Raw genomic sequence first — 16943 nt, 5'->3', positions numbered from 1 at the left:
ATTTATAATGGTGCAGACTGAAGGAGCTAATCTGATACCAAGAAACTAAGCAATCTGAACTTCTTTCCTGTGCTCACTGAGGTGAATTATTGTGTTCCTCTTTCTGCCGATGCTGGATTGTTCATGCAACATACTTTTCTGGGTTTTTTTTCCCCCCTCAATATATGAACTTCTTCTTAGTTACTTCAAGAGCTGAGCCTCAGGACTGACAATTGACTATTTTCCAAATGATCCGTTTAAATGTCTCTTCATATTGAGGAATGAACAGCCATTAAAGAGAACTGGAGCAGAGGATCCCTGGTTTAACTGATCCCGCAGGGCGGGAGGAACGAGAATCTAAGGGCTGACATCGCTGGGCTGTGCAAGGAAACACCAGCCCTGCCGAGAGGTAAAGGCAGCCCGGAGCAGGCAGGGCGACTCCAGGGAGAGGGTGCTCAGAGAAAGATGAAGGGGGTGAAGAGACAACCCTTGGGGAAGCCAGGCCGAGCAGAAAGGACGGGCAGCAGGACTGACAGATCCTGAATCAGCTCCTGGGGTCACCCGCTCCATCAATGTGGGAAATGGCCTTGAATTCCCAGGACATGTTTGCAGCCAGCAATAAGGATGAGATGGCGCTGATTAAAACCCAGGGAACGAAATCAGCAGAGCAAAAAAAAAAAAAAAAAAAAAAAAAAAGAGAGAGGAGGCAGCGCCACCCTCGAAGGGAGCTGGGTGTGTAGCAAGAGCTTGGAGCTGCTCTGAACACAGGCTGACCCCATGATCGACTGCATTCCCATGGTGTCCGGGAGCTGACACCGTCCCAGCAACCTCACGGTGCTGGATGCTGTTTGGCTGCTCAGGGAAAGGGGACCCACTCAGAGTTAGATGGGGTAAAGTCTTGTTCTGCTGAATTTCCCTATTTCTGGTTATTTTGCTTGGGCTTCACTTCCCAGAGAGTTTTACCTTTTTCTTTACCTTCTCCATAATTAATGCACTTAAGACCTGTGCTTGGAAAGACTAATGAGAAAGGAGCAGTGAAAGCCCTGCTCTCTCAAGCGGATGAATATGAAGAAAAAGAAACACCAGGTAAAATTCTCCCCCTTGAAATTTCAATGAGAATATATTTATCTTTTGCATTGAAAACTGTTCGGGGTGCCTCCCCCTTTAGTAGAACAAAGTCCAATGCCCACAGCACGGTGTCATCCTTGTGTGGGCACACAGAGAAGTCCAACAGGCCAAACGACGGCCACCAGCAAGGCAGAGTGGAGTAAAACCGATCCGTCCCCCAGGAGAATTGAATCCCGGTCCCAGCCGTGCCGGTCACTATAATGACATCCCGCTTCGCTTCTTTGAGTCCTTCCGCGCGATGGGACTGAAGGACAAGATCTCCTTGTAAATATGCTCTTGAAAAAAACAGAACAAAATAACCATGAATGTGTGATTTTTAGAGGCCAGAAATGAAAGTTTGAATGTTACACAGGCAGAGAGGAGGTATTCAGCAGAGAGGATATGGCAGGTACAAGCTGGAAGAGACAGACAAAGAGAGGCAAAAAAAAAAATCTGCCTGAAGAGCTGGAGGGATCTTTGCTGAACGCACAAGAGCAAGGCAAGGGAGATGTGCACCATCATCGAGGCACCAGCAGGCAATCGCAGCCTCACTCAGCATGTGCACAGGGAAGAGAGAGAGGTGGGAAAGTCCTGTCCTAGACAGGAGCTTCAAAAACGACCAACTTCTTACTTCTCCACTCGTCTATCGAAAGCTTTTCGTGTTCCAGAGAATCGTCATAGGACTGTTGTGCTTCTGTCTCCTCCTCGACGTCTCGGAACTGGTCGAAATAGGGGTGAGCCAAGGCCTCCGTCGCTGTAAGGCGCTTTTCCACATCGAGCTGCAGCATCTTGTCAAGCAGGTCCACCGCTGTAGGAGAAGACAGGAACAGGGCTAAGCGAGGGGCGGTGGAGAACAGGCATCCTGTGCATGAGCCCTGCAAGGGATGGGACTAGTGTTTCCACTACTACATCTCCAGACCTGAAAGTGCAAGAGATTCCTCAACCTGGCCAAGGTAGCGTGGAGCTCCCGGCAGCGGGGATGCACAGTCTGCCCGACAGCAGCACCAGGGAGCTCTTACTAACAGAACTGGAGGTGTAAATTGTGCAGAAATAACAAATTAGCCTCCAATAAGCCTTGCTGCACAGATGGGGCTGGCAGAACACAAAGAGCAAGCCGGTAACGTCGAGATATTTCTCAGTTTTAATAATCTGTTTTCACTCCGACCCCCGCAACACAAAGTAGTCTTAACGTGAGTAATCTACACAGAAATCTATACGTCCCCGGTAAACAGAAAGGCAGGAAACTCAGATACCAACTAGTCTGTCAGCCCCGTTCCCCCTTGCTTTTAACATCCTAAGGCTTTCTTCCTTTCAGCTTTTAGAAGAGTTTTGCTCGCTCTCACCTCTAATCTACTTGGGAAAAGAGCTCCTTGTAAGAGATCAATTTTTACCCTGAAAATTGCACACCTCAGCTGCCTGTTAAGTATCCACAAATCCAGGTGTTCAACGAGCAGTTAAGACCTAAGCTGTACTCTAAAATAAATAAGTAAATAGATAAATCGCTGGAGTGGACTGTGGGGTGCTCAGCACTCTATGAAAACCTGATGCCTTAGATGTGGGGCTGGAAAATAATAAAGAAGGAAGAAGAGCTGGTTTGTTTATCTAACTGCTACTGATCATAATGGTGGGCTACAAGTAACAACCTCTGGAAGCCAGTACCAGCCAAAATTCATCCCAACTCTCATTAGCAAGTGGAGCTGATACAGGCAACTGTCCTAATCCCATCATTTACATCCCACAACCTAGACATCCCATTATTTCCAGCACCCGCTCCCCTTCTGGCTTGTTGATACGAGAGTCAGAAGTTTCTCTCTTCCTTAAATATTGTATGTTACAGGCTGTGTCATTTTAAAATTAAAAATAAAAAGGAAAAAAGAAAGAAGAAGGTGGCCAAAAGCAGCAGAACACCACCATTGTAATGCCAACAAAGAATCATTTTGCTTTTAATTCATACACATCTGCCCTGGGGACAGGCAGGGGCACAACCTGCAGGGAGAAAGTAGCAAGAAATTATGAGAAAGAAGAGATAAGATCGGAGCTGTGGCAGGTCAGCCTGCCTCCTTCCAGCTGTGAAAACTCATGAGAAAGGCTGGAGATGACTTACCCTGAGGATTGGCTTTGGGGAAAAGCACAGACAAATCCTTCTTGGGGATTTTAGGAAGGGACTTGATATAACTCTTAGCCTGAAAGAAGGAAGGAAAAAACACACTTACTGCATGGGGACAAGTGCAAGGGGGCTGTGAAATCCAGCTGAGATGAGCAACGGCAGATGAAGAGAACAGCAAATAGTCCCAGATGTCACCTTTCAGCGGCCAGTTTGCAAGGAACTGTTTTTATCACTGAGATACAGAAATGTTCCTGCTTTAAGGGCCAAACTAGAGAACAGAGGAGGGTGGTGGTTTGCTGGGGCATCAGGCACCTCACCCAGGAGGCCCTGCAACCCACACCAGCTCCCAACGCAACGCCAAATCCATCCAGACGTGCCGTTAGCAGAGAGAAACATCTTCCTTGTGAAGGGGAAGAGACTGCTGGCGTTCCTCCTCACTGCTGCCGTAGAAGCGGCACCTCTCCCATCTCAAAGACGCGGCCAAGTGAAGCTCTGCCCACCCCACCTCTGCCAGCGAGACCCGAATCCACAGCGACCTTTTCTTACCGCTTTGTCCTCCAGCTTCGCCACGAAGTCTTCTCCCGGATGCCCCGTTACTTTCAGGATCTGAGTCAGTTGATCGAGATCTGGCAGGTTGTGTTAAAGGCCACCCCTCTAGGAGCGAGCCCTGGACACCCCCAACAGCTCAGCCTGCGGGCTGGCTGTCAGGAGAGCCCGAGGACCCATGGGAGCTACGAGTAAGTTATGACACAAACCCAGTGGAGCCACACGAGCAGAGACTGGTTAGACTGGCCAAAAGAGCTCCGAGGCTTTTTTTCCCCTGGGATGCCATGTCCATCAGCGGATAATTTTGCTGGCACAGCTCTGCCAGAGCACAGGCCCGTGGGCTTGGGGGTTACACAAAGGTTTGGGGATGGAGCTACGACCACACAAGGTCAGACTGCTGATGCAGAGCACGCGAGGCCAGCACAGAGGTGCATTGCTAAGGGTGGCTTGGCCCTCTCCTATCTTCTTTCTGTTTTCCTTACCAAAAAGGCTGGTCCCTGCGATTACATCCTCACAAACCAGACTGACACCTATTTGTCTCGGTAGCCTCATTCACAAAAGCCCTTTCACACACACCAAGAATTATTATTCCGCCCAGGGAAAAGGTTCAGCTTAAAAGGATACAGTCTTTTCCTTTAAAGAGCGTTTTCCCGGTCAGCATTTCTGCCATGATACAGCCAATAGACCAGATATCCACTGCTCAGAGAGAAAAAGGAGATAAAAAAGAAAAAGAAGAAGAAAAAAAAAAAAAGAGGCCAGTAAAAAGGCAGCCATGATTGCTGGGGCTGTTGCTTTGTTGCTTGCAGCAGGCACTGATTTAAATTTCACTCCCATTTTCCACCCTCCCCTGTTCTCTCGGTGCTGCTAAAATCTCTGCTTTCATCATTCCCCGCAGGCACCAGCTCTGCGAGTCGTGCAGCAGCTTTGGGACTCGCTCTGCTCCAGGGGACACTGATGATAAAGAAGAGAAACATCTGGAGGATTACGTGAGATTTGACCCAGGCGTGACAGTGGGATCCCAGGGCTCGTCAGCGGGCAGTCACGCCGCTGAAGCGAGGCAGCTCACCTGTCTGGTTGTAATGCATCCAGTTCAGAATGACTTCTGGGGCTCTGTACCAGCGCGTCACCACGTAGCCAGTCATTTCGGCATCAGTGTGTCTGGCCAAGCCAAAATCCAGGATCTGTAGTTCACCAAAGGAAGAGGGAGAAGGAAAGGCAGGAAAGAAAAGAGAAATCCTATGGGCAAGTGAGAAACTACTTCTAAGAGGGCAATCAGGTAATAACGAAGCTCCAACTACACCACAGCCACCCACGGGTTCAAAGAATTAACAGGTTTGTCTTAATTCCACTGTAAATCACAAGCCGGCTGCAAGACCAGTTTGTGTGAAGACCCTGCCAAAAGGAGCGGTGCTGTGGGCTACCCGGAGGGTCACTCCCTTTCTTGAAGCCTAAGTTTCAACTCTTTGAGCTCTGTTTGAGTTGTCCCGTAAATTGGCGGCGAAGGCATGCTCCCAGCCACCATGACTCACCCTTTCCTACAAAAACACCCCGCAGCTGACAGGGGATGGCCTCTCGCTCCGTACTGGAGGTGAGCACAGCCTGACCCAACCTTTACAGGCCACACGGCCACTCCCTGTAACGCGCGTTACAGAAGACACATGCTTGAGCGCGGCACCAGCGAGCTGCCAGCAAACCCTTCAGAGCAACTCTGAGAGTAACTGGGTCTGGAATCACAACCACCACGCCAATGAGAACCAAAGGGTAACCGTGGTTGAACGCAGTTATCCTTCAGGGATCGTCCACCCAACGCAAGCATTGCTCAGCAGCACTAAATTTCTTTAGGAAGTCGTTACGAACTGCCGTGCCACAGGAGTTACGGCGACAGGATGTTCATTCCAAGCCCTGGGCCCTGATTCAGCAAGTTACATCAGCAGGTGAGTATTTCCCAGTGCCTGCAACCACCGAGCAGTGAAACGCCTCGAATCGAGCCTCGGAAGGCAAGAGGAAACATGACGGTGCCAAATTCCTGCTGGCAGAGCAGTTCTTCCACAATCTGATACGCTACATGCTACAAAGTGGTGCTTTTCCACCTACCTTGAGCTGACAGTCTTCGTTCACAGCCAGGTTGCCTGGCTTCAGGTCCTACAACAGGCAAGAGCAGAATAATACGGATGTTTTGATTTGCAACGCATCGACACGAGCCTTGGCCAAACCTCTGCTTGTCTCTGATGGGATCCCATAACATCCCGAGTCCAGGACCGATACAGTAAAGACACCATATGCCTGCTATACTGTGCAGCTTCAGATTACTATTTTATTTTTTTCTGAAACAGTTTTAATTCAAAAAGCACCATAAAATGCTTCCCAGCTCATCAGAAAATACAGCGTTTCCCTAAAATCCAAACACATAGAGAGAGTGGGAGGGAAAAGAGGGAGGACGCCAGGGAGACCTTAGAGCAGATGAGGCTATTAGTGAAATGATGTTTAGGAGTTTATTAAATTTTACAGCCAAGCTGTGTTTCTCCTAAACTGACAAAAAAAAAAAATCAGAGTAGAAGCACATGTGAACTTACCCTGTGGATGATGCCGGCTGAATGAATGTACTGCAATGAAAAGAGGAGCCACAGTGTGAGCACCGGCAGACAAGACTTTCTGTTCTCCAGCAAAAAAAAAAAAGCAGAGCTACGAACAAGAACTTGCTGAGAACACAACTCTGCAGCCTGCTGCGGGTCCCCACCCCCAGGGCAGCGGTTTGAAATCCCTGCACTGAGTTTCTGACAGTATTTGCAATGAAATTGCCAGTTGATAGAAGAGGCGGAGAGCAGCGGAGGAGGGACGGAGCAATCGTCCCTTAGAGCAAGGGCACTAATAGCTTCAAACTATCAAAGGCATCAGGATTACAGGGAGGAACGTGGTCAGGAGACGACATGAAAACTTTGTTGTTTTGGGTGTTAAAACCACGTGAAAAAAAAATAAATCTCATCATTAAAACACAACATTGTGGAAGCTGACGACATGGCTTCCATCCCACCCGTTACACCTTCTGGACCTTCTTCTCCTCATTATGGAAACTCAAGATAACAGCGATCTGGGGAAAGGTGGTATTAAGGTGAACTTGTTGACACCTTAAGCCTCCGCTGTGGCTCCAGGTGAAGGGTGTTACAGAGGGCGGCATGAAGACATTGTCTCCACACCCTGGGGTCTGCAGCGATGGCTTTCTGCCTCTCAACGCCAGTTACAGCAGCATATTCCTTCCTTATCCTACCGAATAGAAAAGTCACTCCCTCTGTCTCCTCCCCCCGAGAGCCTCTGTTCGGAACGCAGCAGAAGCTCCCCTTGCTGCCAGCCTCCTCCTTTCTACGCAGGGCGTTGCTAAGGGTTTTGGCAAGTCAAAGAGCGATGCGACTGCCGTCACGGAAAAACCATCACAAGGCCCATGGCTGCCGATTGCTTCGGTAGCCAACAGACTGATGTGAACAAGCCGTCGTTTTATTGATGCGTGCTGGAACAAGAGTAGATCAAACAGCAAATATCTGCTCTCAGGGGATGTCGTAACCCCCCAAACCAGTGTTGGAAGGGGGTTTAGTTATGGTTAACCCAGAGGCGACGTGTGGAGGAGACATGGGGAGTCACTGAGCTCCTCCAGACTCACCTACCTTCAGCCCTTTCAGCATTTGGTAGACCAGGTACTGGATCTTTTCATCACTGAATTCATGTCCCATGATCTTTTGTAAGTCTGTCCGCATGTATGGCATCACCAGGTAGCTAAAAGGCAGTAAGACAAGGCCCTGAGTCTAGAAGAAAAACACAGGGAACCAGGATAGCCGCCTTCTCACTTGTTCTTTTTTTTTGGCTGTGTAACTTGCTGTAGCTAAGACGAGTCGTTGACTGTGCCTGGCTAACGAGCACAGCCTGCAGTGGTGCTGGGATTTCAACCTGCTCTGAAAACTGCTCGTTCTCCTCCCCGTAAATCAGATCTCTGACGTCAAGCAAGAACAAGGATCTTCCAGACTTTAATGATCCTGAATTAGTTTACGTTAGAGCTCAAGCGATGTTCAGTTCCGGACGGCCTTACGCCATCCGGGAGCTGAAACACCTTGCGCAGCTTTAGAGAGTCTTGCAAAACAGCGGCGTTGGCTCCCAAATTTATCTTTGTGAAGTTCTCCAGCCCTGCCTCGGAAGACAACATCTAGCTTCCTTCGGTCTTTGGCCTGCCTGCTGAGCCTGCTAATTAGTTGATGGTCTTCCAGCAGGAACTGCTCGGAGAACCTTCCAACACTTTTCCTGCAGGCTGTTAAACACCGTCAGCCGAAAACCCAAACCCAGGCGCACGCTGCTCGTGCCCAAGGATGGGAAAACAACTCATCCAACCTGCCCATCACCACTGAGGGAAACGCCAAAAAAAAACCCAAACCAAACAGAACGGCCAGAATCAAGATGAAAAGAAAGCCAGATCTTTAAAAGTCTCAATTTAACCACTCCAGGGCCTGATGAACAATGCTTCTCCCCCTCTGAGTGCAGCCTCAGCAGTCACGCAGGCAGCACGTTAGCATGGATCACGCTGCATGTGATCCGCCACGGAATGCAACGCCTCTACGTTACACACGTTGGTCTGTACGTACTGCGTTCTCCCAGGCGTGAGCACGGCATGGGATCTGAGCATGTATTCTGGGGGGTTAGCCATGGGACCTGACTTGTGCTGTTGATTCTCCTTGGGTTTTGGAGGTGTCTGGCTTCAGTCTGGCCCCTTTTCAGCTCAAGCTGTTGGGCCGCACCTCAACCTGATCTGTTACCCTGCTGCTACCTCACCGGGGTCTTGGGCAACAGCTGAGTCTAGACAGAGCGAACGCAAACTCTAAACTTACAAGTCTTGGAATCCCTGGTAGGAGGGGGCGGAGGTGAAGACATCAAGCAGCCCAATGACCTGAGGGGGAAGAGAAGTCCACGTTTAAACCGGGAAAGCGCTTGCTGTGCACGTGGGACTCGGGTAGCAGCTCTCCCTCGGCACACGCACACGGGTGAGCCCCGAAAACCCCGTCCGAGGAATCCGAGGACTCCTCGCTATGCTGCGCAGCTGCTTTTCCTCTTACTAATACACGGGAGCACCCATTACACATCTGCTTCAGCCTGGTGCCAACTGGGTGCAGCAGACAGGTAGCAGTTAAACCCCGAGACTGCCACACGTGCCAAATGGCAGGACCTCTCAATTAAAATAAAGGTGATGCCACCAGAAAGGACTTGCTCCCAGACGGCAAGAAAATTCCCCCTTCTTTCAGCAGGAACGGGGAGACACGAGTGCTTACGTTCTCGTGTTGCATGTGCTTCAACAGCATGAGCTCTCTGTACGCTCTCTTGGCAAAGATCTCCGACTGGAACGGGCGGCAGAGCTTCTTGATAGCCACCTTCTCCCCCGTCTTCTTGTCTACAGCTGAACTGCAGTGGACAAATAAAAACCAGTTCTGACATCAGCAGTAGGGTTTAACAAATCTTGCAATACCAAAGGTCATCTGCTAGAGAAGAGCTAATTCTGGAGCTCGCAGAAGAACAGCAAAGAAAGGGCCCTTGACCTTTCCCAGTGAAGCTCTGCACACGCAGATGTCACCCTGTAAGGCTCTGGGCAGCAGATCGCAGCCCGTGGTCTCTGGAGGCCTGTGGGACAGATACCAAGCAAGGTATTAGTGGCTCCTCTTTATTCCCCTTAACCTGCAGATCTGGAGCTAACAGAGCCGTGAGGAGAGGGAAACACGCGTGGTTAAAGGTCAGGATTAGTTCTCACTCTGCCTCCTCCTTCCCTAACGCATGGAGATAAGGGAATAAATCAATTTCTGCTTTGCCATCTGCTTGGAGGTTGTTGTCTTTTAAGGCATGTCAGCTGGAGCAGACAGTAGACGTCAGGCTCTGAAAATACAGGCTGCTGGAATGAATGCTCCTGCATTCGGGCTCTTGGATGCTGTACGCGTGCTTCTGCGTACGAGCAGGTCTGGCTGAAAATGAGAGTCTGTTACAAAGCTAATGAAACCGTGGCAGAACAGCCATTGCTGGAGACGTGACGTGTTATTCCCCCTGGTCACATTTGCTGTTGGCGGCTGGAAAGGGCGATCCCGCCACGCTTTCTCTGCTTCTGGAGGCTCCTTGGCCAGGTTGCAAAGGTGGCCCTAGGTTACACCAGGTAAGAAGTGGGGAGGGAGGTCCTCAGGCAGAGGCAGCTGTAATTCGGGATTCTTGGTGGTTTCCAGGGGTTTCTCGGTGCACCCTGTTACACATTGGTGCCTCAGCCCCTCCTTGACCCCTCCAAGAGGCAAAACAGACCAAGAAAGGGGTTTTCCTGCCAAATCGTGCTGTGGGTTTCCAGAGCAGTTCCCACCGCTTTGTAAATCCTTCTCTCGCCTCCTGGGGAAACAGAAGGGCTGCGCGGCGGCGCGTTCCTCCCACGGCTTTTAGCTGCACAGGGCACCAAGCCCACGTGAACGCTGGCGTTAGCCCTTTGTACAGACACATTTTCCTGCTTCCTTCTCCGAAGGGACGTGTGGTTCACCCCGCCACAGTCCCCATCTGCCAGGCTCCAACCACCGCTCCTTCCTCGAGGCTCTCGGAGGACCCAAGACAGGGAGGAGCAGGTACCATAAAGCTGTAAAGCAACACGACCGTGACCTCCAGGGCCGTCGCTCAGAGGCAAGACCCCATAACCAACCAGGGAAATGCCATCTATAACACCACAATCAAACAGTGCATTTCGCTGGGTTTAGGGCCGATTGCATTAGGAGAGGTGGGAACATCCCGCTCCATGCGGCTTTGCCTTTGGGTCAGTGCTGAGGAGGGGTCAGCAGTTCCTCACTGCAAATCTTGCACGGTGTCCTCCGCTTGTCAGCCCCCAGCGATCCGTCGTGGTGCGTCCTCCAGCAGCCTGGGCTCTCACCAGCTCTCATCAACCCCCCCGATGCCATCGGGCAATCTCCCTGCTCTTGGCCACCAAGGTCCCCTCCGGTTGCTCCAAGTTGTGCGTGACGAGAGCAAAAAACATCCTTTGGGAGCTCCGGTGTGACGGCGATTTCGGCAGCGCGTTGAGCCGGGAAAAGCAAAGGAAGTGCAGGAACAGCTACACGAGGCAGCTTCAGCACTGAAGATGCCACAGGATCCTTTCGGAGGACATAAAAGAGTTTTCTCCATTCCAGGACTTCAGCAGGTGTCAGCAGAGGGGACAGCACAGTGTAAAGTTTTCCAAGGAGCCAGGGAAAGAAGAAGGGGCTCGGACCATGTAGTCAAACAGCTTCTGCAGAAGTTTGGTTTCCTAATCTGAGGGTGCATGTTCTTACCTGCCTTCCCAGCCGCCAGCCTACAGAGCATCTAACCCCACCACTAAACCAAGGAGAGGTGGTGATGGAGCTTCAGCCTGCCCAGCCCAGCCAGCGCCACCTTTGCCCTTGCCACGAGGCTCAGAGTTAATTCAGCCGCCGGGAGAGCCCACCGTGACCTTCCTGCACAGGCTTAATGAACACTGAAGTCTGGGGTGACACCAGGCAGGCAGAGCTGTGTTGGAGGTCAGAAGACTCTTCTTCCACAGTTAGGTTCAGCTGGAAGCCAAATCACTACAGATTTTGGCAGAATTAATGAGGGAAGAAACACATCTTTGCTGTTTTTCCTGAGCTCGTTTCTCAGCTGCTCAAGGAGGTGTAAGAGCCAGCAGCTCCGAACAATGCTGCGATAGGAAAGCTTCCCAGCAATTCCCAGCAGAGGACAGCAAATCCTAAATCCACACGCTTCCACCTCTGCAGGAATCGCCACCAAGCCCTCCCTGCTGAGCACTGCCCATGCGATACCACCATCCCCCTGGGGCTGTTTTAACACCCGTCCCTCCCTCCCTGGGATCTCCAGAGCAGTCGAGAGTTTCCCCAGGACCAGTAAAAGATTCGTCTTGCTGATGTGTGGGGGGGTTTTTTTGTTTTTCTGTTTTTTTGTTTTTTGTTTTTCTTCTCCTCGTGGGCAAGGAAACTGTGGAAGTTTCTCTCTTCCCTTTTTTGTCCTGTCTTTATTTTCTTTCAGTCTTCCTGCTGTTCCTTACAATAAACCCCAGAAAACACTGTACAAATATTTAAGAAGTCAAGTTTGGTCTTGCCTGATTTTGCAGGACTTATTTAAGCACCTCAGCAGCTTAAACACACCTGGACAGCAATTGGGACAAGGAAACAGTGGGTGCCTCTTGGTGAGCCGGCAGCCAGGGCCCAAGGACAGAACCCTGGCCCCGGGGTTTCACGTGACAGCCAGCAGACAGACTTTGCCCAACACCTACAAAAGAGGACACACCTCTTTTTTTTTTAGCTTGGCATGTTATGAAACAAGGGCTCTGTTCAGCCCCTATCAATGGGCTGCTTCACGTTAAACCTTTCAAAAAGTCTCCGCCAGCTCGCCAATGTAAACCAAACAAGATCTGACTTCTGCTTGCGCTCACGACAGGCACCTTTGCCCAACTGAGTGACTAACGGCAGCTCGTGCTGCTCTCTCGCAGGTTGAGGGTTATCATCAGCCGGGAAGGAAGTCCCAGTCTGTTACTGGTCCTGGTTTACAAAACTTTTTATTTATTTCACCATTTCAAGCTGGAAGCAGTATCAAGGAGAAGGTTCTATCAACCAGCTCCTTTCCCCAGGCAGCCCAGCATCCTTGGGCTAAAGCAGCAAGGACACGCTGCCGAGGGCACGCCGCAGCCACCCCGGCTCCAGTGCCCACCTCTGTCATCGCCCACCACTTGCTTTCGGACACCCAGGTATTTTTTTCCCCAGACAAAAATCTTAACGCAAGCTCAAGACCAAGGCTGACACCCCATGTCAAGGGGACACCCCCCCGAGGTGAGCTCGGGTGGGAAACTCTCCCCTGTCTGCCCACCTGAGGTGACCACAGGAGGAAACATCTCGGTTTCTTCAAGTGATCTCCAACCCGCTGCCCACGCCGGAGCAGGAGGCAAACCGCCTTCATCACACATGCAAATGGCCTTTCCTAACGGAGGGGTGCTGACAAGCGCCTCCTCGTTCCCCCCAGCCCCCCCCCCCCGGCACGATACTTTGAACACCCCCAGCTCCCCCCGTGCTGCTGCCTGCGGCGCGGGCAGGACCCCACTCACCACACCGAGCCGTAGGCTCCAGACCCCAGCGGGTGGAGGGACGTGTATCTCCTGGGCAGCTCCCAGAGGGTTTTGTTCACCTCCTGTCTGTAAAAGCCTCTTCTCCTTGCGATGTTCATCGCCCGGCGGGTGCGGGACTGCCACCCCCCCAGAGTACTGGAGGACAGGAGGGCTTCTGGGGTGAGAGCAGGACAGCGAGGCCTCCCGAGCTGGTACAAAGGGGCTCTAGCGAGTTTCCTTCTCCGTTTTCAGCTGTTGTGAGCGTGAAGGGACATGTCTTTGGGCCCTCCTCCCTCCGCCTCCACATCGGCGGAGGTGAGGCATCAGGCTTCCCGACACGCCTCGCTCTTGTACAGGTGCCTCTGGCCTCTGCGGCGGGAGCAGAGCGCCCAGCCCCGCGGCAGGCACACCTCCGGCAGCCCCGCCGTCACCTACAGCTCCTGTTCTTCTGCTTCCACCGGCCGAGAAATGTCCTCGTGGGGCTCAGAGGGGGCCTCGTGAAATCCCTGCTCTGAACAAGCGGATGAGTAAGGACTCGTCGAGCTGGGGAATCTGGGGGACAAGCCACAGCGCCTCGTCAGACACGTGGGGACATTCTTCTTCCCAGCTGGTGGAGGACAGCTCCAGGCCGGTGACGAAGGACACCAGGGTGTTACATCCACAGAAGAGCAAGGAAGCCACGGTGATTTTTTTTCTCCAAGCCTGGTTTCCCAGCAGAGCAGGGAGGTGGTGAAAGCAGGCTGAGGCTCTCCCCCTTCATCCAGGTGACTGCAGCAAGGAGGTTCAGGAGCAGCTGCGAGCTGGGACCATCTTGAGAACTCTTCATGCCTCAGGCTTTGCTGGGTCTGGTTTCTTCTCCTGCAGCAGGTCTAACCCCTTCTCGGACAGCACAAAGCCCAAGTTCGCTGCCGTGCCCACCATGCCCAGGCCAGCCCAGCAAACCCAGCCCACGAGAGGGTCCCATCCTGGTAAGCAGAGAACTCCTCGGCATTTTGCTCCAACTTTCGGAGGCTCAGGTGGGGCTCCCGCACAGGAGGCAGCTGCATCCTACCTCCTTCCTGAAGGAAGTGACTAAGCTGCGCCTTACTGAGCCAGCCCAGCCGCTCATGCTGTGCCTACCCCAGCAGCCCTCAACCCTGCCCGTGGCCTCTGCTCCTTCCATACGTGTCATCTGCAAAGGTGTCCCCGCTCTGAGCGCGGCTGCGCAGCAGGGTCAGAGCCAAGTTCCCTCATAAATAGGAATTAGGGAAAAAGCACCTTCAGGGTTTCAGGAAAGATTCCTTTCACCTGCTCACAGGCAACTGTTGAAGTGTTGGCCCTTGTGTTCCTCAAACAGCTACAGCGAGGGCTCCGGTTTTGTAAGCCACAAGCCAGGGACAAGGTGCTATGGCAATTTTTTAATCTTGCTTATGCACAGGCGTGTGTAAATCAGCCCTGGCTAGAGCAACAGCACGGCCAGGAAATAAACCGAGGCTCAGCTTGGTTCTATAAATACACCTGTGAGCAAGAGGTGTCGCAGCAAAATCTCCCAGTACACAAGCAAACGTGTAAGTCCTTTGTTATTTTATGAGCACAGCTCTTGCTCAACGCACACGCAGGTCACCAGCACCCAATTAAGGAGTTCTGAATATCTCTGGCATGTCGTGGCTGCAGAAAGATGAATTAATTCAACCGACCGATTCAAATCAAATGGGAAACCTGAAGTAACTTCAGTCTGTAGGTGTCATTCCCCCCGGCCCCAATTCAATTCTCACCCATTTTAGTGTTGGGTTGCGTTGTTTTGGTTTGTTTTTTTTGTTTTTTTTTTTTTTTTTTTCCGAACCAGGATATATTGTACCTGAGCACATTCTGGAATTGTGTATCGTAGGTTTGGGGGATTGTTTTCTCTCTCCCAGAAAACAATAAATGACAGGTCCTGTTTGGGGGTTTTTCCCCCTCCTCTCAGGTTGTACCAAGGCAAGCAGAAGGTGACAGCAAGCAGGAAGGCAGCCCCGTACCGCCCAGGGAACGCCCCCCTACTTCTCTTCGCACTTACTCAAATCAGCCGCTGCACAGCTCTGCGACAGGGGAGCGGACACGTTGTGGGGATCAGCTACCTGACTTGGGCCAACACGAGCCACCTTGGTGTGTCAGGGCCCGGGAACTTCAGCTATGGAGGCTTTTGTCAGCGTGAAGAACACAGCTTTGGCCAGTCTTCCGAGTGAACGGCCCTGACGGACAGCAGAAGTCAGACAATCTCCACTATGGAGAGCCACGATGCTCCTGCGCCCACAAACACCCTTCCACTGCCAATTAGATGGCAGCTGAAGAGGAAAAAAAAATATTTAAAAAATCACTTTTAAATTGGAAACACAAACCAGTGCTACTGGGGAAGGGTGCCAGGGCCGGGTGAGCAGCAGAACGCCGGCTATTGCGTTCAGTAAGTGCCTCCCGACACCGAACAGAAAATTCAAGTATTTCTCCCATGTCCAGTGCTCACGGTCAGACTCTAAGTAGTTTTGTGGCACTGAATTCACTCGGGACAAACACGGACACGAGCCCAGTGTCAGCAGACAGAGTCAGTCAACAAATCACGCGGCCTTGGCCACCCCGGCCATCACCGACGGGATCCCGTAGGGCACGAGGGAGAAATCCCACCGTGCTGAAACGAGAGGTTTGTAAGTACCATCAGCGCCGTAGATCTGAAAAATAGGTTTTATTTTTAACCAGTGGTATTGTGACATCTTATCTGGCATAACCAATTACAGCAAAATCCATGGATAGAAACAAGAGCAGATCTCCTCTGAAGTGCGTCCTCCCGTCCGGCTGAACGGCGCCGCACCGACGGCGGGGAGCGCACGGCCCACGCGGGCTCCCATCGGGACACCCCCACTCACACGCGCACAGACACACACACACACGCACACACAACGTCTATATTTTTAAAAATCTTCAGCAATATTTCCGCATGAAATCACACTGTAGCATCTACACATAAAATGGCCGATAAAAATAATCTTGCCGTAGGTTTACATCGTATATCTACATTTTCATTTGAATACCTGGACTGCTGGTCCAGCAGAAAAGGGAGGGTTTCTGGCTTGATTGGGCTGAGGGGAGTTTTATCCCAGAGCATGAAATAACTGCTCTCTTCATCTCACCCCAGAGCTTTACTAAGCGTTTGACCTGAAGAGATCACTGGAAATAGCCTAGGAAGAATCAATGGCTTTGCCATCCGCGTCCCATCCCTTTGTGCTGCCTCTTCAAACACGGGGTACAAACACTACAAACGGCTCCTCTGTCCCGTAGGTACAACAATACAAAATACTGCAAAAGCCTTTCTCCTCACACACACAGGTACGCTGTACCCTGCAACAAATAAACATCTAAACGTCTCCTCCGCAACCCTCAAATCGGGCTCCTGAGCTCCCCAGGTGCAGTTCCAGCACACAAAGATGCTGAGAAACCTCCCTCCTGCCAGTCTCTAACTCTGAGCATTTCACTCACGCAGAGTCCTGTAAAATACAAAAAAATCTGAACCATGTTTGTATTCAAACACGCTCCCTTTTCATGTTTCCTCAGGCAGAGATCAACCTGCTAAAAAACAGCCAAGCAGCTCTTATCTGAGAGGGTAAAAAAACCTCTAGTAAATGTTAGTTTTATATATATATATAAATATTTATATTTATAGATATAGACAGTGAAAGGGAGACTGTGGGTTTATGCATGCTTAGTTCTTTGCTTTGGATTCCAATACCTCTAAAAAATTTCTTTTCAGGAAATAACTTAAGTTCTGGCACAAGGTGCCGCAGTTGTTTCTTTGAAGAACACTTTCTACATCCGATCTCACAAGAAACCCTCCGTCCCAAGCTCTCCTCTGAGACCAGAAGATCAGAACACAAAGAAAAAAGGTGCACGTTTCCATGCTGTATGTTGTATCCTTTCCTCACCAAACCCTCCAGAACAGCAGGTATTTCACAAGGAGCTGCAGCACAAGAGGAAGGATGCTGTGATTTCATGGCACTGGCTGAGGTACTCAGTAAAATAGTTCACCGACGATTTAACTGCCCCAGTGCCACCCCCAAAAAAAAGTAATGACAAAAAATCAGGCAG

The 16943-nt window shown here is 51.1% G+C and overlaps 1 protein-coding gene across 1 annotated transcript; it reads right to left on the bottom strand.

Annotated features, from left to right (window-relative positions):
• Positions 1-1195: 1195 nt before the first annotated feature.
• MAPK13 (mitogen-activated protein kinase 13) lies at positions 1196-12970 on the bottom strand. The gene is made up of 12 exons (XM_009947686.2): positions 12852-12970; positions 9043-9172; positions 8605-8663; positions 7396-7504; positions 6313-6342; positions 5834-5881; positions 4806-4920; positions 4364-4435; positions 3740-3819; positions 3191-3269; positions 1718-1894; positions 1196-1382 (listed from the first exon to the last, which is right to left on the bottom strand). Exons 1-12 carry the CDS (start codon positions 12968-12970, stop codon positions 1303-1305), a joined length of 1098 nt encoding a protein of 365 aa, XP_009945988.1. The 3' UTR covers positions 1196-1302.
• Between the last annotated feature and the right edge of the window lie 3973 nt (positions 12971-16943).

This window comes from Leptosomus discolor, chromosome 21 (assembly GCF_034619465.1).
Source record: "Leptosomus discolor isolate bLepDis1 chromosome 21, bLepDis1.hap2, whole genome shotgun sequence".
NCBI lineage: Eukaryota > Metazoa > Chordata > Aves > Leptosomiformes > Leptosomidae > Leptosomus > Leptosomus discolor.
This window is presented reverse-complemented; position numbering and strand designations above follow the sequence as displayed.